The sequence below is a fragment of the Euleptes europaea genome, chromosome 18 (genome assembly GCF_029931775.1).
Source record: "Euleptes europaea isolate rEulEur1 chromosome 18, rEulEur1.hap1, whole genome shotgun sequence".
Taxonomy (NCBI): domain Eukaryota; kingdom Metazoa; phylum Chordata; class Lepidosauria; order Squamata; family Sphaerodactylidae; genus Euleptes; species Euleptes europaea.
Window position 1 is genome coordinate 35,116,114 of NC_079329.1, and position 21,803 is coordinate 35,137,916.

The following is a 21,803-nucleotide window of genomic DNA, read 5'->3' on the forward strand; positions in this document are numbered from 1 at the left end:
ATTAATTCTGTTAAATATTTTAAACCAGGGGGCTGGTGAACCTGCAGTGGGCTTACCAGCCCACATCTGGACAGGGGGGTTGGGGGTGGTGTGGCTGTCTTGACTGGCAAGCCCACAGCAGACTCACCAGCCCAGATCTGGACTAGGGGAGGACTGGCTGCCTTGACTGGTGAGCCTGCAGCTCTCTCCCAGTCCAAAAAGACAGGGAGAAAGAGAGAGAGAAGAGAAAGAAATAAAGAGGGAGAAAGAGACAGAAAGAGAGAAACAGACAGGAGAGAGGGAGAGAGACAGAAAAAGGAACAGACAGGAGAGAGGGAGGGAGAGAAAGGAAAGAGGGATGGAGGGAAAGAAGGAGGCTTCAGGCTGGTATGCGGGTCTGGATCCTGCCCCTGCGTGCCAGAGAAGGGAGGGAAAGGGGCTTCAGGCCCGGCGCGCGAGGCAGCAGCCACCTCTGCACAACAGGGAAGGGAGGGAAGGGGGCTTCAAGCCTGGTGTGCGAGGCGGCAACTGCCTTTGCGCACCAGGGAAGGGTTGCTTCCAGCCCGGCGCACGAGGCGGCAGCCACCCTTGCATGCCCGGGAAGAGGGGGACTTCTGGCCCGGCGCGTGGGGCCGCAGCCGCCTCCGCACGCCCGAGAAGGGAGGGAGGGAGGCTTCCAGCTGGGCACACGGGGCCAGGAAGGCCCAAAAAGGTTGGGGGAGGGGGGGAAGGGGGACTGGCTGCCTCGGGTCCGAAGGCCGCAGAAAAGCCCTGTTGGGGCCAGATCTGGCTCCCGGGCCGCATGTTTGACACCCCTGGTATAGAGTGAAGAATGTTCTGGTTAACCATTCTCAAGGGGGAGCATAACATGGCAGAGAAATTGGGCAATTTTGCATCATTTGCTGGAGTTGTATCTAGCCCAGAAGCGAGGAACTTCTTTATCTGGCCTGTCTCCTCTCCTGGCCACTTCCACTGTACGTCACGTCCTGAGTATCCATATTTTGGTCGTTAGCATATTTTTATATAGGTCTGCTCTTAACAGGAAACTCTTCTTCATCTCTCCATATAATAGGATTGTGCAAAACTCACAGGGCCAAAGTACCATTTGGTATGACTAGTTAGGAGTAGTCACTTTCAGCACTGCTCTCCAGTGCAGGCTGTTCGATTATTCTTTTAAAAAATTATCGGCCTCTCCTAACCATTTCCCCTTCCCATTTTCTTGCAGCCGGCTCTGCGGGAGTCCCTGCCCGGCTGTGTGGCCGGATGTCATCAAATTACCCTATTTCAACACCATGAAACCGAAGAAGCAATACCGTAGGCGCCTGCGGGAAGAGTTTTCCTTGTGAGTTTTAAAACATGGGTGGGTGGGGGGGGGATGTCTCTGCAATTCTTGTGGTCCTGATAAGACCATGAAAGCATAGAATATATGTGGGAGCCAGCGTGGTGTAGTGGTTAAGAGCGGTGTTTTGGAGCTGTGTACTCTGATCTGGAGAACCGGTTTGATTCCCCACTCCTCCACATGAGCAGCAGAGGCTAATCTGGTGAACTGGATTTGTTTTCCCACTCCTACACATGAAGCCAGCTGGGTGACCTTGGGCTAGTCACAGCTCTGATAGAGCTCTGTCAGCCCCACCTACCTCACAGGGTGTCTGTTGTGGGGAGGGGAAGGGAAAGTGATTGTAAGCCGGTTTGATTCTGCCTTAAGTGGTAGAGAAAGTCGGCATATAAAAACCAACTCTTCTTTATGTCTGTGTAAAATTCATCAGAGGTTAGGTGAGTGGCTGAAGGGTTAGGTGAGTGGCTTTTCCATTGGTAGGTCAGTGGCTTTTCCATTGGTAGCATGAATATTTGCTTGGAGCTATGTTCCAGTGGGCTTATGTTCTAGAAAGAGTGCATAGGGTAGCCATCTTAATCTCCCAGCCCAAAGAAGCCTCTCTGACTGTAAGTAGATGCTGGGTGTTCTTAGGCAAGCCCTGGCCTCTGCCCCAGAGGTGATGCAGGGGTAATAGTAGTGTCCTGCTTGATGTGACATGGTGAGGGGGATTTGAAAAGTTCACTGAGAAAGTTTGCTGGTAGGAAGAATAACGCTTTGTGTTGCCATCATCAGAGGGTCCATTTGGACTGATTCTCTCCCTGTGCTTTGCTCAGCATCCCTTCTGCTGCTCTCGACCTGCTGGACCACATGCTGACGCTGGACCCCAGTAAACGGTGCACAGCAGAGCAGGCCTTGCAGAGTGACTTCCTGAAAGAAGTTGATGTCAGCAAGATGGATCCTCCAGAGTAGGTGTCTTTCCCCGTGCCCCCAGGTTCCTCTGGCCAGAGAGTCTTGGTGTGGGAAGTATGGCCTATTCTAAACTATATACCACAGCTTTCTGTTCTTCATGTTATATATTTGCTTGTGAAGCTTAAAAGATAAAAAGCTTGCTGCGGGCATTTAGTGTCTTGAACTGTCAGCTTGTTACCTCCAAGATTACTGGGATAATTTGATGTTGTCTTTTTGGTCTGAGATGTTTTGAACAGTTGCATTATGCTCACATGGGAGGGAAGGCTTTTTTACCCACCAAGGTATTGTGTTCTGATTCATCTGAAAGAGTGGAGACTGTCTAGTCATCTGTGTGTCCTGTGGCTCTCCTTCAAAGTACTGGCTTCTACGGCTTCCTTTAGAAAATGACAAGTGACTCCTGGAATATGAAACCTCTGGAGTTCCAGGGTGGGGTGAGAAACACACTGCAATGGAACAGTTTTTAACAAACCATTTACACCACACAATGGATATTACCTTCTGCAACGAACAGTACGTTGGGGGAAGTACTCACACTATGCAGCTGGAAATATGGCAAGCATATCATTTAGACCCAGTCTCCGATGTTAGTCAGCCAAATGTTATGGGGAAATTGAACTTTGCCACTGACTTGCGAGCTAATTTGATGTGAGGAAGTTGGAGTCTGTGGATGACTCAGAACTATATGAGTAAGCTCTTTCATACGTTCAGGAGTGCAAATCCACCATGCTGTGCTGCAAACAGGATCTAATAAGGGAACTTTTTTCTTATCTCTGCTTTCCCGTTATGTGCAAAGAGCATGGTTGTTTGTTTTTAAGTCCAAGCTTCATCTATCTTTAAAAAGTTTAAAATCTGAATGTAATGTGGACATCATCTCATAAAATGGAACTTATGAAACACTGCTTTTTAAAAAAAAGCAACTATGGGTAGAATATTTTTTTGGTTGTCCCACTGCCTGATTGGTCTTGCAGTTACACTGCAGCTGGCTACAGGGACTGGCAAGTCAACCCAAATACTGCCCACTGATCCATCTGGGTGACTTTATTCCTCATTCATGCCTAGTCACTTAGTTGCTGCAGTTGGCTCAATACTATGCTTTTACGTATTTGTAAAACTTTCTACTAGTCAAAGAACACGGAAACCTTCAGATGAAACTTTTTGTTTCATAGCGGATGCTGATCTGCCCAGTAACTATAATTACCTTTGTTTCTGAGTGAGATTATTTACTTGTGTGTGTGTGAGAGAGAGAAAGGGTATACTACAGCCAAAAGGAACATGGGAAGACAACACGTTTTCTAATGGTGATTTCAATCACTACCTGTTTTCAAAAAGGCATCCTGGCTGCAAGTAGTTAAGAGAGACTGTCTTTGGCAATGAGCACTAAGGTATCCAAAGATCAGTATGTTGCGTATCATTTTCTTAAATATTAAGTTATATATTTGAGAAAGTTTAGAATGTATTTTCTGGGATTTGGTAAAGGATCTAAATCAACATGCTGTTTCAGTTATGACATCTGGTTAATGAGCAATTTTACTTTAGGAAGTATCTGGATAATAAATGGAAAGTTTTGATTTAAATCCATGATTAAAATTCGCCTTTTTTCTCAGTTCAATCACTCCATCCTGGCAGAGGGCTGTCAGGATGTTTCATACTCTACACTTCAATTTATCCCCAACTCATGACTTTCTCTTAACGACACAGTAGATTGCCCGTCCTAATATGCCTTAAACTTTGTTCTATAGCAGTTACAAGGTTCATATGTGTCTTGCTGTAGGAATCCACAAATTCTTGTTTGGCTTATTAGCTAGGTATTATTTGAGGTCCACACTACCCCTGCCTAACTGCTGGCATGCACAGAGGACGTCTGGCATGTTACACTGGGATATAGAGAGGGTGGAAGGTTTACTCAACTCTTGCTTGCTTCTGCCTTTCTAGTTCAGAGCCGTGTGGGGCTGATTCCGCTCCTTCCCCAAGTTATCTACACTTGTGAAGGAACTCAGCTTGAATGGGTTTGGTCTCTTGTGCCAAGCATAATGAAAGATATCTCCCCACCCCCCATGTACTCTGCAGTTAGTGGAAAACTTGGAGAAGGGTCATAACCCTCCAATGAACTTGAGAAAGAGTTTATGAGCAACTGACTCCCAACCACTTACCTTCATTCTTTCCTTCTCAGTAATGTCTGCCTTCTGTCTTTCCAGCCTCCCTCACTGGCAAGACTGCCATGAACTGTGGAGCAAGAAACGTCGACGGCAACGGCAGAGTGGGATTGTGGTAGAAGAGCCGCCTTTAGCAAAGATTTCCCGGAAGGAGACGGCCTCCACAGTCAGCACAGACACCATCAAGAATCACAGCAGTCCAGCGCACCCACCGCCTTCCCAGATCAAAAGCCACCCAAGTGCCGGAGACTCATTTGGTCAGTGTACGGCCTGGGGCATTCACCAAATTGTCGATGGCTGACAATACTGAGCCAGTATTACACCAGGCTTATCTTTGTCAGAAACCCAGAACACAATCCACATGATACCTTTTATTAGGACCAATTGAGACACAGCTGCTTGTTCCTCTCTAGGCTACCAGGTTAAGCTCCATAATTAGGGTTGCCAACCTCCAGGTGGTGGCTGGAGATATCCTACTATTTACAACTGATCTCCAGGCAATACAGATTAGTTCCTCTGGAGAAAATGGCCGCTTTGGTGATTGGAAAATGGCCGCTTTGGTAACCCTGCCCTCCTCAGGCTCTGCCCCCCCCCCCAAATCTCCATTTATTCCTAACCTGGAGCTAGCAAAACTATCCATAATGCAGAGTGGACATTAAAAAGCCAGTCCCTCTTCAGACAAATATTGTGGCACAGGGAGTTATAACTGTTACATGTGAGGCTTGGGTCCTGTGAACAAGCTTCACACACGCTAGATAGCCTCTGCTGCTGAGCACACTTCCTCTTTTGCTCTTACTTCTGTTTGCAAATCAAAACTGAATAGATAGTGTTGTTTACAATGATGTAATAACCGAACAAAACAGCTCCGGTCTAACGTGTCTATAATGAATAACACAGAATCAACATAATTGTGCCAACCCAACCCCACCAGAGAGGTAAAGTAGAACCAAGTCCAACAGGTTAGATTCTCTTATGCTGAGAGGGATGTTATAGAAGCTGACTCATAGTTTTAAAGCAAGAAGCATGAAAGAAACGACTAAGATACATGATGGCTTTACAGAGATCAAGCGACTGATGAAGCCACTGGCGCAAATGGAAACTTATTCTATCTGGAACATCCTTCTCCCTTGATCTACCTTAGTTGTAGCCGGTTGTTTGCTGAAGAGAATACTTACCTGACCATTTTAGTGATTACCCTCTGCAGAAGACACTTTACCACGGAGTTTATTACGTACCTGTTGGACTTGGTTCTACTTTATCTCTCCGATGGAGTTGGGTTGGCACATTTGCGTTTATTCTCACTTTTGTTTGTGCAAGACCAGTGTTTTTCAGTGAGCCTTTGTGCAATCAGAAGTGGAAGCGTGCTTCACTGCAGAGGCTGTCCAGCACGTATGGAGCCTGTTCATAGGATCCCAGCCCTTGTTTAGGCGGACCATGAGCCTGTGCAAGTGCAGGGGCCTGGGAAGCCAAGGCAGCAAGTGTAGGCAGATATAGGGCAGATATGTGTAGGCAGATACGGGGCTAATAGGGCTGTACAGTAATGAATCACTGGCTTTTTAGACAGTCGCACTGTGAATCTGTTGGAAGGAAAGAAAGCATTTACTATTTCCTGGAGATAGATCACGATGGGTAGCCGTGTTAGTCTGTCTGTAGCAGTAGAAAAAAGCAAGAATCCAGTAGCACCTTAAAGACTAACTAAATTTCTGGCAAGGTATGAGCTTTCGTGAGTCACAGCTCACGTCTTCAGATACAGCTAGAATGTGAGTCTATCTATCCGTAAGTAGAGAAGTGTGAATCCAGACACCCAATGGCAATAGCATGTAAATGTCAATAGCAGGTAAATGACATAAGTAGGTGTGATATGCAGAGGGGTAGTAGGCGTAGAGAAATCAGCATTGGTAATGAGACCAGAATCCCAAGTCTCTATTTAGTCCAGGAGAATGCATTGTTGTGAGCTTCATTATTAATTGTAATTCAGCAGTCCTGTTTCGCATTCCCTATTTGAGTAACGCATTGGAACCAAACTAGCCCCTTTATGCACACACACAAATGTGCCCTGAACCCTCATCCTCACAGATTAAAATTGCCACCCTGTTGAATAGTCAACTGAATTTAAAGTTGGTTTACAGACCAATCGTAGGTGAAATTGCACCAATCTAGCATCACTGATTTCAGTGCCAGAGACAGGAGTGATTCTGCAGAGAATTTGCACTGTTAATCAAATCTATTAAAGGGTTTAGTTATATTTATTGAAGAATTCAAACTACCCCTAACTCTTAAGCAGAGGATAAACGTCTTCCCTGCCTGACCCAAAAAGAAGTCTGGGGGATTGTAGGTAATTTGGTCTTTCCCTTGAACTCCATTGGTGTCCAGTCAGGTTGCTCCTGGTGGTTGAAGGAGGAGTCATACCCCAGGTTATACATGTTGTATTCACATGACTCGTAGTTTTTCATAATAGTGGGCTTGGCTCTGTGACACACATGTTATAGTGAGGCTGCCCCCCCCCCCCCCAAGTTCTACTCTGCAATCTACAGAAGGAACAGAGATGCTTGAAATACTGGACTTTGGGGCCCTTTGCTAGCTTGCCCTGTTCACTAATTTCTGGTGCAGCTCTGATAATGCTTGTGTAAGTTGCTCGCTTCCTTTAAAGAGGAATCCATGCTGGTGCTCCTCCTCTTGAATTCCTCTTTTGAGCCCTGTGGAAGATTTAATGTGGATTATGAGTAATGCTCAAGAAAAGTAGCTGCTTCTATGAGCGTAACCAGAGGCTGTGCATGTTAGCAAGAATCAAAGTCATGATTCTGTAGAGGTATGTTCCCAGTGGGCAGTAGCTGGAGAGAATGTGGTTGTGCAGATAGATAGAAACGATAGAAAAGGTTCCAGAATGTATATATGTGGGTGTATGAGTGTGTGTTCATGCTTGCATGGAGGGGAAAAGATGAAACTTTCTATACCTTGTCATATTCTGTTCAGGTCCACCAGTAGATATACATTTCTTGGTAGGGTCAGGAACATTTCCTGGTAGGGCCGGGATCTTTAGGTCCACCAATAGACGTGCAACGTTTCTTGGTGTGTTTGTTGGAGTGAGCCCAAGTCACCCAGCTTAGCCTGGGCTTGTCAGAGCTTGGAAGCTAAGCAGAGTCAGCCCTGGTCAGTACTTGGATGGGAGATCACCAAGGAAGACTGGGGTTGCTAGGCGGAGGAAGGCAGTGTCCAGCCACCTCTGCTCCTCTCTTGCCTGGAATGCCCCATGGAGGGGATCGCCATTAGTTGGTTGCAGCTCAACGACACCTTTTTCTTACTGTTATTGGGCGATGGTGCTTATGACTGGCTCGGCAAAATGATGAATCACCATCATGTGCCTGGATGGCCAGGCCCCTTAGCAGCCCTGCATTTGGTGATCACAAGGAAACCAGCCTTTGGGTAGGAAAGCAAAAGCTTTGCTGCTGAGAGGCGGTGATGGATAGCTAGTTTAAATATGCAGTAATATTAAATATTACTTACATACAGTTACAAGTCAGCAATGCCATACAAAAATATCATAAATGATGTTCCTGTGTAGACTCCCACTATACAATGAGAGCTGGTATCCGATTGGAACGTTATAACATATGACTCTGGTTGTGTAAGCCGTGGGCAACATTATAACAGGATTGAATGCATATATGTCAAGAGGCAAATTAAACTGATGAAGTATGACTGCAAAACGGCAAGATTGCCTCTAGAGGACCGTTTTTCGCTTGGAACTGAGTTGGTTCACTTGGAACTGAGCTTCGATTAGAACTGAGTTGCTATGGTTGGAACTGAGTTGAATCACTGTGGAATTGGGTTACACTTTTTGGACTCTCGTGTAGTGGGAGTCTACATAGGAATATCATTGTATGATAATTTTGAATGGCATTGCTGACTTGTAACTATATGTATAGGTGTAAGTAATATTTAATATTACTGCATATTTAAACTAGGTTTTTGTGAATATGAATTCATAGTCTTGGCTCATCAATGTGTTTTACATTTGTGGTTGCAGTACCCAGTACATAGAGGTGTGTGTGTTTGTTTATCACGGTAATGGATAGCTGGCAGATATTGTTGCATGCGTCCCGTTGTCTGCTGTTCCATTCCCGAGGCCCTGATTTGTGTGTTTTTTTCATTTCTTCCTGTTCCGGTGGCCTTCCTTGTGCTTTGCAGCTGGACTTGGCGACATCACACAGCAGCTGAACCAGAGTGAGCTGGCTGTCTTGCTGAACTTGTTGCAGAGCCAGACGGACCTCAGCATCCCGCAGATGGCCCAGCTGCTCAACATCCACTCGAACCCGGAGATGCAGCAACAGCTGGAGGCCCTCAACCAATCCATCAACGCTCTGAATGAAGCCACCACGACCACGCAGCCGGGCTCTCAGAACGCCACGGAAGAGGAAGTGGCCCCCGAGGAGCCGGCCCAGCTACCGGAGGAGCAGGCCACCCCAGAAGCAGCGGGCCCTCAGGGAGACATGCAGAATGTACTGGCCATGTTGCTGAGCCAGCTCCTGAAGAACCAGGAGCCCACAGCCAGCGGCGAGGAGAGCAGTAGCGAAAAGAGCTGTGAGCCGCGGGGGGCGCAGAAAACCCCCACTTTGCCTCAGGAGGAAACCGCAGGTAAATAATCGTGACTCCTCCCGCTACCACCCCTTGCTCCTGGGACCTAAGGGGGACGATGACATGGGGGCTTTCCGAGGAGTAAATAAAAAACACTTTGAATATTATTTCACCATGCCTGGTGGTCGTCTCTGAGTGTGTGTGGAATTTGGCAACCGCTCCAAGTTTCAGGAAATCTTCCGTCGTTGAGCTTGGGCAAGTTGTGTGCTGTCAGACTCAGCCCCCGCCCCCCACATCTGCAAAAAAGGGTGTAATAATTACCCCACAGGATGGTTTTCAGAATGAAGCACTGAGGAGCACATTTAAACTGCTCTCTGAAGGATTTGGTGGTAGTGCCATCCACCCCAAAGACCTGATCCAAATATACAGTGAAAGGGTTTGATAGGGACCTCCAGTACTGTAGCTAGCACCTTAGGACGCAGGTTGGGGATGCCTCTTGAGATGCTCACTCATGTCAGAACCTCCACATGCATGAAGAGTTAGCGCAGCAGTGAGAAGGGTAGGCGGTGTGCCTTTCTATATATGCAGATTTTAAAAATGCTTTTAAAATACTGAGTAATTTTTATTTATTTAAATGTATTTATTTTTATTTTTTAGATTTATAACCTGCCCTCTTCAGCAAGCTGGCTCAGGGCGGGTAACATCATTCTAAAACTACAACAACCAATATAAATATCTATAATAAAACCATAAAATTCTAAAACCTAACATGATGGTGCACCAAGTCTAAAAACTATAGGGACAGTACAGGTGGCAACCCTTCACTTTGTATTGTTCCTACTCAAGGAGGAGAAGCGGGGGAGGCCAGTAAAATAGTATAGATAATATAAGGAGATATAAGCGGTTGTCCTCAATTTTAGGCCTGGTGGGAAAGCTCCGTCTTGCAGGCCGTCCAGAAGACTTTCAGATCCCGCAGCGCCCTGATGTTTCCAGGCAGAGCATTCTACCAGCCTTTTTTGGCCCTGGCTCTTGTCAAGGACAGCTGCACACTCTTAGGGCCAGGGACTACCAGTAAATTTTCATCAGACGATCTTAGTGTCCTTCTGGGAGTATACCAGAAGAAAAACTTGTATCCCGCCTGTCTACCCCATTAGGGCTCTCAAGGCAACAAACAGTTAAAAAGACATTAAAAGTCAACTTTAAAAATTGTGGTGGTGGAAAGTGCTGTCAAGCTGCAGCTGACTTATAGCAACCCTGTAGGGTTTTCAAGGCAAGAGATGAACAGGGGTGATTTGCCATTGCCTGCCTCTGCGTAGTGGTCCTGAATAGCCTTGGTGGTCTCCCATCCAAGTACTAATTAGAGCTGACCTTGCATAACTTCCCAGATCTGACGAGAGCCGGCTAGCCTGGGCCATCCAGGTCTTAAAAACAGTGCTTACGTAAAAATAAAACAAGAAACAGGAGGGTCAGTCAGGGAATATGGGGGTGTATTTAACTAACCAGGCAATTCCCCCCCCCAAAAAAAAATTCTTCAATGGTACAGCCTTCCCAAGACTGAACAAAGTACTTTTTCTGAATGTTTGGAATGGCTCATGCCTCTTCTTCCCCTACAGTTCATGCATTTTTTAAAAGTTCCCTTAACGTCAGTCATCCAACGCTGTAAGGCTTGAGCCTGTGACAAAGCTGTCCAGAAGAAATCAGCTAAGCTGCTGCCCCTGCCCCTTGTCTACGGCCACATGTTCTTCTGCCCCTTTCTACCAGATGCCCTTACCAGGGAAGGAGATACCACAGCCCAAGCTGAATTCACATTGCAGAAGGTTTCGCGGGACTCTTCTCTTTTTTTTCTGCAGTAGATTAACCCTAACCCTATTGGAAGTGGTACTCAGAATAATTTGAAGGCATTCCTAGGTTTGTGTGTGCATGTGTCTGTTTAAATCACCTCTGGGAATCCTGACTTACCTGGCTAGCAGTTGACTTGGATCACGCGGGCTACCCAGCACAGAATTTAGCCAGGAATTATCTGTTCAATAAAGAGTTTGGTTAGGGGCAGGATTAGGTTTATAATGTCATCTGGATGGAATTTTCTACTGTACAGAACTGAACAGTGAGAATCTTTTTTTTTCTCCTTTTGTGGCTTTTTAAAGAAAAGAAAGTAAGCTTACAGCCCTCCTGGTTGCAAAGGTAGGCTTTGAAGCAAGTCCCAGAAAGGGGACTTTGCAGTAATTCCAGTGGGTGGGACTGCAGTGCTCTCCAGCATGGTGTAGTGGTTAAGAGCGGTGGTTTGGAGTGGTGGACTCAGATCTGGAGAACCGGGTTTGATCCCCCACTTCTCCACATGAGCGGCGGAGGCTAATAGGGTGAACTGGATTTGTTTCCCCACCCCTACACACAAAGCCAGCTGGGTGACCTTGGATTAGTCACTCTCTCTCAGCCCCACCTACCTCACAGGGTGTCTGTTGTGGGGAGAGGAAGGGAAGGTGGTTGTAAGCCGGTTTGATTCTTCCTTAAGTGGTAGAGAAAGTCAGCATATAAACACCTACTCTTCTTCTCCTCGTCTAGCTCTTTGCATCTTCCAGTAGCAGAATAAACTATACAAATAAACAGAATTAACTATACAAATTGAAATAAACGTCCATCCTGTATTCAGGTCTCAATATTTGTGTTGCGTTCATGTAGAAAGAGGTTTTTGGGACGATGGGCCTGTTTCGTAGATCTCAGATTACGCACAGCCCCACTTACACTTCTTTACCCACTTACCACCTTCCTCACCTGTTAGCAGCTCTCCAAGGTCTCAGGAAGAGATCTTTGCAAGGCCTGTTACCTGAGATCCTGAGACCGTCTAAACAAAGCATGCAGCTGCCTTTGAAACTGCCCCCCACCCCATATAGTCTCGTCTCTAAAATGTGTTGATGTTTGTTCACGTGTGCTTTTAAGATGGTGTTTAAAAGAAGTAACCATTCCACAGCCTGTCCTCACATTCTCCCACCAGAGAAGAGACCCCCCGAGCCTCCTGGACCGCCGCCGCCCCCAAATCTGGCTGAGGAGAACATCTCCGACGCAGCTCAGGAGTTGAATCCAGCTGTCACAGCTGCCCTCCTCCACCTTCTATCCCAGCAAGAGGCAGGGCCGCCGAGCCACCCAAAGCATGAACCCCAACCGGCAAGGCCCTCCTCGGATTACGCCCGGTCACAGCCCTCAGCCAGGACTTACGGCGCTGATGGGCAAGAGGGCAGCAGCTTTGACGTCGACGATCGGGATTCCAGCCAGACGTTGACAGAGACGTCGCCCCAGACTTTGGGGAAAAGTAGGACCTTTCTGGGCTCCGCGAGTCACCTCGGGGAGTCGAGCAGCTACCAGGGTGCAGGATCTGTTCAGTTCCCCGGGGACCAGGACCTCCGTTTCACTCGAGTCCCCTTAGGGATACACTCTGCCGTCGGGCAGTCCTTCGTCAAAACTGAGGGGAGCCACAACGCCCTGGCGCACCCAGAGGCCAAAATCCACAACTACAGTGAGGTGGGAGCGGCAAACGCTAGTTCTAGTGATGCAGGAACCAGTCACACGTGGGGGAATCCGGTCCAGTCCGCTGCTTACGGAAATGCCTTTCGTGGGCCAAGTAGAGTGCCCCCGAGAGGGGGACAGGGAAGAGGGGTACCTTATTAAATGACTGGAGGGGGTGGTGTCTTTGGAAAGGGGTGGCGTTGGATTCCTCTGTCAACTAAAGCAGCCAGTTTCGCCGGGGCAAACGACACCCCCTGTGTGGTGGCCTCCACAAAGAAAATTGGTTTATTGTTGCTATTTCTTTTTCCTTTTTTGTTCACCGGGCTGTTGTCATCCCCTGGTCGTCCCCCATCCCGCCCCCCGGCCGTCCCCCATCCCGCCCCCCGGCCGCCCTTCACCTCAGAGGATTTAGAATAGAGTTCTTTGTCCTGAGTTGGAATCTGTCCATACTTAAAAGACCTGATCTGGGTTTGATGGAATGGGTTTTCCCACTCAGATGAGGGAAGGAGTCCTTAAAAAATTAATAATAATTAAATTGGCAAATATGAACCAAATGTGTTTTCTAGCCTGGAGCCAGAATATCTGGATGAAATGAACTGGCACTCTGGTCTATATATGCGACAGAATGAACATTTTTTGCTCTTTGTGGTTTTTTTAAAACCCTCCCTGCAAGTAGAAAACTTAGAACATCTGGGAGCGGGGTGGTTCCTCAGCCCTTTCCTTCTTATCTTAGTTTACTGATCAGCAGGAGGGGTTTTATAAGAGGTGTTGGGACAGCCATGCAAAAAATGTGATTCCTCCCTTTGCAGCCTAAATCGAGTACACCCTGCCTCGCCACCTCATTTGATTCCATGTATAGATCCAGGCTCAGAATTGCAATGACGATGTGTGTTTTGTTTTTCCCTCTTGCCTCCTTGAATTCCAAGATTTGTCAGACGGTGCCTATATGCCTTTTATACCAAATTAAGAGAATTTGGCTCGTGTTGCATAAGATTTGGAGCCCCACACACCCCCTTAAGCTGTATTTGTGTCACCTGGAAAGGCAGGATGCCACGTTATTTCATGGGCAGTCTGTCCCATTGTACTGTGAAAGGCCCTGAGCTGTCATCCACACCTTCCAAACCTTAGTTGGACTGCGTTTCTGTAGCATCCAGGAGTCCGTTGACGTTTGGATGAATTTAGGTTTTTTTTTTTTTTTAATTCTCTTTAATAATGGCAAGTGTCTTTTTGTTGGAAGTTCTTCAGGCCAAAGTAAATGGCTAAAATAAAAGAAAAAGAAAAAGAAAACTTTGTAATTTTTAAATTCTTGGGGGTGGGAGGAGTTTTAAGACTGAAGTTGGAGGGAACCTCAGTAAGTGGGGTTAATACTTGAGTTTTCTCAGCTTCTCAGATATGGGGTCTTACTTTGCTGTTTGCAATGGTAAGGAAGCCTTTGGAACTTTTCTCAGTGATGATATCTTATTTTTTTTAAAAAATGATTTAGGGGTGTGTGTGAGGGAGAATGTGCGTACTGGTTGGAAGTTGTGGTCTTGAACCATAAAACACAATGCAGAAACTTGAGTGACTAATTTTTGGCTGGAAAAATGTGTTCTCTCCCCCCCCCCCCACCTTTAAACTTGCAGTGTTCAAAGGGAGAAATGATTCTGAAATTGGAGGTTGGAGAAGGGTATTCTGGCGCTGGCTTCATCGCTCCACAAAACTGACTTTTATTTTCTTTTTTATTATACAAAAGAAAACCGCTGCCCAACTGGGTAGTTCATTGCTGCTGAGGGTGGGGAACATTATATGCCTTACAAATACAACCGGACAAGTGAGACAGAGAGATCGATGTGGTGGGGGGTGTTGAAGTAACTTGAAAGGTTTGTGTGGAGGAGGGCGATAGTAGCTGTAATATATTAGCCCCCCTTCTACACACTAAAAAACAAAACAAAAAACTTATCAATGATATTGAAGTGTGGTAAGTTTGCAAATTCCAGGTGTACATTGTATGTGTATTTTTTTTTAATTCAGCTGCCAGTTCATGGCTAACATGCAAAACAGAAAGTACTGTATGTGCAGAGTATGGTAAATAAAAAGGAGAGGCTTCTCCCAGGCATTTCTTTAAATACTTCTTTTTCCTTTCTCTTCGCTAAGCAGTTTGCTAATGGCCTTGATTTGTTAAAGTCCTGGCGTTCTCTTCAGACATCTCTTGGCTCTTCTTCCCCTCTCTGCCCAAACAAACCGATACAGAAACAGTGAACGTCAATTTTCTCTCTGCTCTTCTCGTAAACCTGCTCACCTGAAGGAAACTGGCCACTCCCTCTTTTGCAGGGGTTCAAAGATGCCGACTAAAACCTCACTAATCCCTGTAGACTGTGTTTCCTTCAAGGTAGGAGTTTGCTTCAGAGGTTTTGTGTGTGTGTGTGTGTGTGTGAAGCTCTCTTACCCTCATCCCTAGTATAGCTTTCCTAACCCTTCACTTCCACATACCCATTCCAGTTCACTGTGTAAGACAATGCTGAGTTTGCCCAGTCCCACCAGTTTAGAGCTTTTTACCAAAGAAGGGTACCTTCTTCACTTGATCTTCGCCAAAAGGCCAGAGAAATTGGAGTCTATAGAGCATGTTTTGCTCAGTTGCTCCTTCTACGAGGAAGCTAATTGTAAGCTAATCATTGTAAGCTCAGCCAAATCGCAGTAAGCTCAGATGAAGGGAGAATTAAGGGTCTCTGGGAAGGGAATTCCCAGATGGTAAAACAGGTAGCCAAATTTTGTGCAATAGCATATAAAGTTCGATCCCTAATGTTGGGCAATTGCAATTAGATTACATCATAATTTGGTCATTTTTTAAAAAAAGGTAAAGGTCCCCTGTGCAAGCACCGGGTCATTCCTGACCCATGGGGTGACGTCACATCCCGATGTTTATTAGGCAGACTTTGTTTACAGGGTGGTTTGCCAGTGCCTTCCCCAGTCATCTTCCCTTTACCTCCAGCAAGCTGGGTACTCATTTCATCGACATCGGAAGGATGGAAGGCTGAGTCAATCTTGAGCAGGCTACCTGAAACAGACTTCAGTCGGGATCAAACTCAGGTCGTGAGCAGAGCTTTTGACTTCAGTACTGCAGCTGAACACTTTGCGCCACGGGGCTCCTTTTGGTCAATTTTAGTCTATTACAAATTATTTGGAAATTTTAATTAGGGATGTTTTTGGTTGAAATGCTATAATTTTTTACCTTTTGTATAAATGACACGTGTTTTACTGGCTTATGCTGTATTAATAATAAATCTATCTCCTGGGTATCTTCTTGAATTTTAACAGCATCGGCAAAGGGTGCAAGGTAGGTCCCCCTCCTCCAAGTACCCTAACCATATGAGTTTTCATATGTGGTGCCTTTTTTGATGTAGCTAAGCCAGGGGTCCCCAACGTGGGTGACCCGCCGACACCTTTACTGGTGCCCACCAAGTGCTTTTTAGAAAGTGAATGGGGGCTAGGTGGGGCGTTTGCCCAGCAAGGCTTTTGAGTGGCAATGCAGATTCTTTCAAAGCATTGCTTTGGTAGCAGCTGCCACCACAACATGGGGATCTTCCGCTTGTGATTGAAGTAAGCTGCAGCAGCCATTTTGTGGCTGGCTCTGCCTCCTGTGGTGGGCATTTTGTGGCTGCGCCCACCACACTGTCAGAATTGCATTGGTGCCCACAGGCTCAAAAAGGTTTGGGACCCCTGATCTAAGCTGGCACTGCTTAATTCAGTTATTATGGGGGATAAACCTATCATGTGGGCTGGTTACTTCAGGGCCACCACTTGCCCTGGGTAACCACTTGCCGTTTACTGGATCAAGAGGCCTCTAGTCTTGAGTATCATGCACCCAGCTGTAGGGTGTAGTGTGGCAAAAGGACACAGATTTTAAAGGGTAGTAGCTAACGCAACAAAAGAAAGGGTAAACAAAAGATGGCACTAGATAGCAGGAGGAAAGAAGAGCAAGGTTCTGAAGCAGCCACATGAGTTGAACCTGGCCATTTTTCAATTAGGAATCTCATTTTTTATGTTTAGAGTTGCAGCCCATAAGGTACACTGCTGCACCGACTTCAGTGTAAAAATAGAAGTAAAAGGGCAAATGTGTTGAGCAGCAGAAGTGCCCTCCTAGATTTTCAGAAAATCATGAACTTGTGTGTATTTTCATGATTTCTCATGGGAGAGCACAACGGAATGTGAAATGCCCCTAGTAGAACTTGGGCATCACACACATGGGATATGTTTCTATGCAGGCAGTTGATTCGTTATTGATGTAAACTGTTGGAATTAGTGAGAACACATTATTAGCCAGCCCTGAGTGGGGACATCAGGTTTACACTGAATCTAGCTCAATAGTCTGCTGTCAATAATAGCCAGACAGAGTTATCCGTACCCTTCATAAGCATAATGGGAGATGGCTAGCTGTCACCCCTCCCACTCTGAGGGGTAGGGCATCTGGAGAGATGGGTGATTCCCTTCCTGTGGCCAGGGTAGGCAGGATCAATTTGCATTTCCTGTTCCTGCCTGGAATCGCCCACCCTCAGTCTTTCTCCTGCCTTGCACAGGGAAGGCAGCAGCTGCTGTTGCTCCATAGAAGCAACCCAATGTGGAGGCAGAGTCTTACCCTTCCCTTTTCCATCTGCCTCTCCCCTTCTTTTATGGGAGGGAGATCTTCGTTAGAGAGCAGCCAAGAGACTTGCAGCCCCTGTTTCCCACAGCGCAAGCAGCATGGTGGAGAAGGACACAGGCGCTGACAGGTTCCTCGCTCCCGAGGTCTGCATGGACGGCCTCATCTCCGCGAGCCATGAAACGGAGGAAACGAAGCAGCAGACGGCCGCACAAACCTCCTGCAGCCGCGACTGTGGCAACAGCGACAAGAAGATGTGGCAGACGGCTGCCCAACCCTCTCATGGCCACGAGCTGTGAAACGGAGGAAACGAAGTGGCAGACAGCCGCCCAACCTCCCCGAGGCCGTGAAGACGGCAACATGGACGAGACCACACAGCAGGCAGCCACCCAACCCTCCTGTGCCCACAAATGCGGAAGCACAAAGGAGCTGGCTCCCAGGGTTGATAATAGCACAAGAGGAAGAAGCTGGAGCCATCCAAGAAGGCCGCAAAGAATATGCAGCACGAGGAAGCAGCCTCAGAAACAGCCAGCTCGGCACGGAGGCAACAAGGGCCCCCAGGAGATGCCAGCCGAGTCAGCGACCCTGCCAGACCTTCCAGGACATAGTGAGCTACAAGCCCCCAATTGTGAGGGCCATGGGGGGCAGCAAAACAAGGACCTGCTGGCACTAATGAAAAGGGCCCTCAGGGAAGAATTTCCCTTCTTGCAAGCTCCAACGGCCCCTCTCCATACCGGAGGTTCCCAGGCCTCCAGGGCAAGCTCTCTATGCCGGGGGGGAAGGCCCCAGTACAAGCAGGGAGTGTCTCCAACCCTGGCCACATCAACAGGCACCTCCAGGCCCCCCAGGGACCCTCCCTACAGCCCAGGCTCTCTTTCTCCCAGGATGGGTCAGATGAGGAGGGGTGGGAGGAGGGGGAATTCTCAGAGGAGGAATAACTCCCAGCAGAAGAACAGCAAACCAGACTATTTTTAGGGGACGACTATCAGAGTCTCCTGACCAAGGCCATAATGGCCTTAGATCTATCTGAGCCAGCAGAGCAGGGAGAGCAAGCTACAGAGAAGGCAAGGATCAAGAGATCTAAGGAGTTTTTCCCACATCAACATAGCTTTACTAAAACAGTGCCATTCCCTGACTTTTTCGAGAATGTTCTAAAAATAGAATGGGAGAAACCCCTGGCCAACAGACATTTCCCTAGTGGGCCCAGGAAGATGTATACTTTAGCCCCATGTGCCATGGAGCTTCTACTGCCTCCACTGATGGATGCTCCTATTGCAGCACTCCAGTCCTCCGGCCTACTATCTGAGGATGGCGTGGGGGATACTCAAGGACCCCCTAGACAAGAGGGCAGACTTGGGGTCGGGAAAAACTCACAAGGCCGTAGTCATCTCCCTGCAGTCCTCAGTCATGGCAACCCTATGTGCCAGGGCAACCATAGTGTGAACAAGGAAGCTGGCCACACTGATACCCCCAGAACACCACAGGGCAGCAGAGGGCCTCAATAGGGTCTCGAAAGCAGTCAACTTTCTGGCAGATGCCACACTGGACTCCATGACTCTTAGCGCAAGGGCAATGTCCTCCAACACAGTGTCCAGATGGGCATTTCACACCCTGCCACACTCAAGACATGAACCTAGGCGTCAGGCCTCGCTGAGTGGATGGGGTGCCTTCAGAGGAGGAACCCGCTTTAACAAGTCCAGCCAGTACCAGAACCAGAGGCCCAACAAGCCCAATCGCTTCCCCAAATCAAAGCATCAGTGATGCCAAGCCACCCAAGTCGGGGGACGACTACAGCTGGATGACTACAGTGGGAACAGGCAGAACCAGACTGGTGGGTCTGCCAGCTAATTCAAGTGGGCTACCAAATAAGAGTTCCAACAGATCCCCCCCCCCAGATTGTTTCATGCCATCACCTATGTCAAACAAACCGGAAAAGCCCTGGAAGCAATCCAACATCTTCAGAGCATAGAGACCATCGAGCCGGTCCCTCTAGAAGAGAGGTCCTCTGAAGTTTACTCCATCTTTTTCACCATTCCCAGAAAGAATGGAGACTGGCGTGCCATCTTGGACCTCAAATTCGTAAACAAGTTTCTTCAGCCAAAACACTTCCACATGAAGACGCTGCAATCCATAGTGGAAGTCCTCCGCCCAGGGACCTTCATGTCATCCATCGATGTGACAGAGGTGTACCTGCACATCCCTATCCACGCCGGGCACCAACGGATCCTTCGCTTCACAGCATTTCAGTTCAGGACACTACCATTCAGCCTATCTTCAGCCCCACAGACAAAGTCCTCGTCACGCTAGTCGCACTCCTCAGGAAGGAGGGCATCCACATTCATCCATAATCTGGACAACATTCTGCTCTGCGTCCTCACTGCACCAACGCCACCTATCACACTGCCAGAGTTATCCAGGTACTGGAACAACACGGATACCTCCTCAATCGCACCAAGAGTACTCTTACCCCTATGCAGCGGATCCTGCATCTGGGTTTAATCACAGACACCAGATACAACACCCTAGCTCAGGGGTCTCAAAACTGTGGCACCAGAGCCGCATGCGGCTCTTTGGCGTGTTGAGTGCGGCTCTCCGAACTTGGTTCGGAGCCCCTGCTCTTGCACCCGCTTGCGCCGGCAGCCGGGCTACGGAGCCAGCGCGCCTGAGAGCGGGCGTGCTGTCTCTCCCCCCACCACGCCATGGAGAATGGCTGGGTCTCCCTTTCCCTTGCCCTCAATGGTTGGGAGGCTAAAGCCTCCCCTCTAGCCGCGCGATTGCTGGGCGGGCGGCTCAGCGGTTCCTGCCCCCCCCCGCCTATCAGCTGTTGGGCGGCCTTCCTTTAGTAGACCTGGCCTCCGGCTGAGTCCTATTGGGAGGCCATGTCTACCCACTGGCTTTCTTGGCGGTAGACCTGGACTCCGAGGAGGGGAAAAAGTCCCCCTTCAGAGGCCAGGTCTACCAATTGGCTTCTATGGGCCTCCGGAGGCCAGGTCTACTGCCAAGAAAGCCAATGGGTAGACTTGGCCTCCCAATGGGACTCAGCCAGAGGCCAGGTCTACCAATAGGCTTTTATGGCGGTAGACCAGGCCTCCAGACGAGGACTTCTGACGGGGAAATGGCAGGGACTTACAATTTAATTTTTATCAATAAATAAGATCACTATTAAGTATGATATCAAGTTTTATTCAGTGTACCTATAGTTTAATTAAGACTTAAAACTTTAATTAAAGTTTATTAAGTTAATAAACAGTGTACCTACCTATATAGTTTAAGTTTAAGAAATTTGGCTCTCAAAAGAAATCTCAATCGTTGTACTGTTGATATTTGGCTCTTTTGACTAATGAGTTTGCCGACCCCTGCCCTAGCTCTTCCCAGGGAAAAGATCGCCAAGATCTCACAACTTGCCAAGCAGGTGATCAGAAACAGGTCCACAGGTCTGTCAACTCTAGTTCAGCTTCAAGGCATGATGATCGCGTGCATAGGGGCGATACCTTGGGCCCAACTGCACACGTGACCGCTACAATGATTCCTCAAACCCTATCAGAACCTGAATTTGCAGAAGAACCCTCGCCTAGCCATCCCAACAGCTATGAAACAAAGCCTCAATTGGTGGTCCAAGTCCTCATACTTAAGGTCAACTTACATTAATGACCACACCATACAGATCTTCACAGACACCAGTCTGGATGGATAGGGGGCCACCGTCAACCAACAATTGACCCAGGAACCATGGACCCCAACAGAACGACTGACACACATCAATCGTTTAAAGCTATGGGCTATATGCAGGGTCACCACATCCTGATCCGGATGTACAACGTCACGGCCAAGGTGCACCTCAACAAGCAAGACTCCTCCAGGTCTACAACACTCCACAAGTGGGCAGAGAAGCATCTGTTTGTCAAGAGAGGACCACGGTTCTATTCATAGCACTGGACTAGCCCCACAGACCGTGGTACTCGACCCTCAGGGAACTGTCGATCCAAGACTCGTGGAGACTTCCTCTGTTGTGGGACATGCTGTAGCAGGGGCCAGTCTCACACCCAGCCCCAGGCTGGCTGAACTTGACCGTGTGGCTCTTGAGAGGCACAGGTTCCTAGACCTGGGAGTCTTCAACACCATCCTAGAGTGTTGCAGACCATCCACTCGACACATCTGCAATGCCACATAGGCTTTTGTACACTGGTGCAGGCGGACCCTCTACATACCACCATCTCTGAGATATTGCTGTTCCTACAGAATGGGATACGTCAAAACCTCAAACCTTCAACGCTACGCAGACATGTTTCAGCTATCGCCACAGTCCATCCAGTCCTCGAGGGTCATCAGCTCACAAGGCACCCCCAAGTCATCTCATTCCTCAAGGGTGCCACGCAGTCAGCCCCACCAGTGGTTCACAGGTTTCCCACCTTGTGGCTCCATGTAGTGCTGATGGCCCTAACCAGGCCTCCCTTTGAAACTTTGTGAGAGGTACCATTAAAATACCTGCGCATTAAAGCAATCTTCCTCACAGCGGTCACGTCAGCTTGCAGGATATTCAGAGCTCGGCACACTGTCTCCAAGGGAAGGCCTTTGCTTATTTCACACGGACAAGGTGGTACTCTGGCCGGACCCCACCTTTATCCCAAAGGTAAACTCCGCATTCCACAGGCAGCAGGAAATTCATCTGCCCACAGCGTCAGCACCCCAGGGGGGAGGG

General features: G+C 48.0%; 1 protein-coding gene across 2 annotated transcripts in view; it reads left to right on the top strand.

Annotated features, from left to right (window-relative positions):
• Nucleotides 1-12,680, top strand: part of CDK12 (cyclin dependent kinase 12) — a 59,958-nt gene extending 47,278 nt beyond the window's left edge. Inside the window, exons 10-14 of one of the 2 annotated variants that reach the window (XM_056863174.1) lie at nt 1,205-1,321; nt 2,128-2,259; nt 4,459-4,673; nt 8,605-9,051; nt 11,957-12,680. In XM_056863174.1, coding sequence (XP_056719152.1) covers nt 1,205-1,321; nt 2,128-2,259; nt 4,459-4,673; nt 8,605-9,051; nt 11,957-12,651 — 1,606 coding nt within the window. In that variant the 3' untranslated portion in view covers nt 12,652-12,680. The remainder of the gene's footprint in view (nt 1-1,204; nt 1,322-2,127; nt 2,260-4,458; nt 4,674-8,604; nt 9,052-11,956) is intronic. The other variant, XM_056863175.1, reaches the window with a different exon arrangement.
• The last annotated feature ends 9,123 nt before the right edge of the window (nt 12,681-21,803 follow it).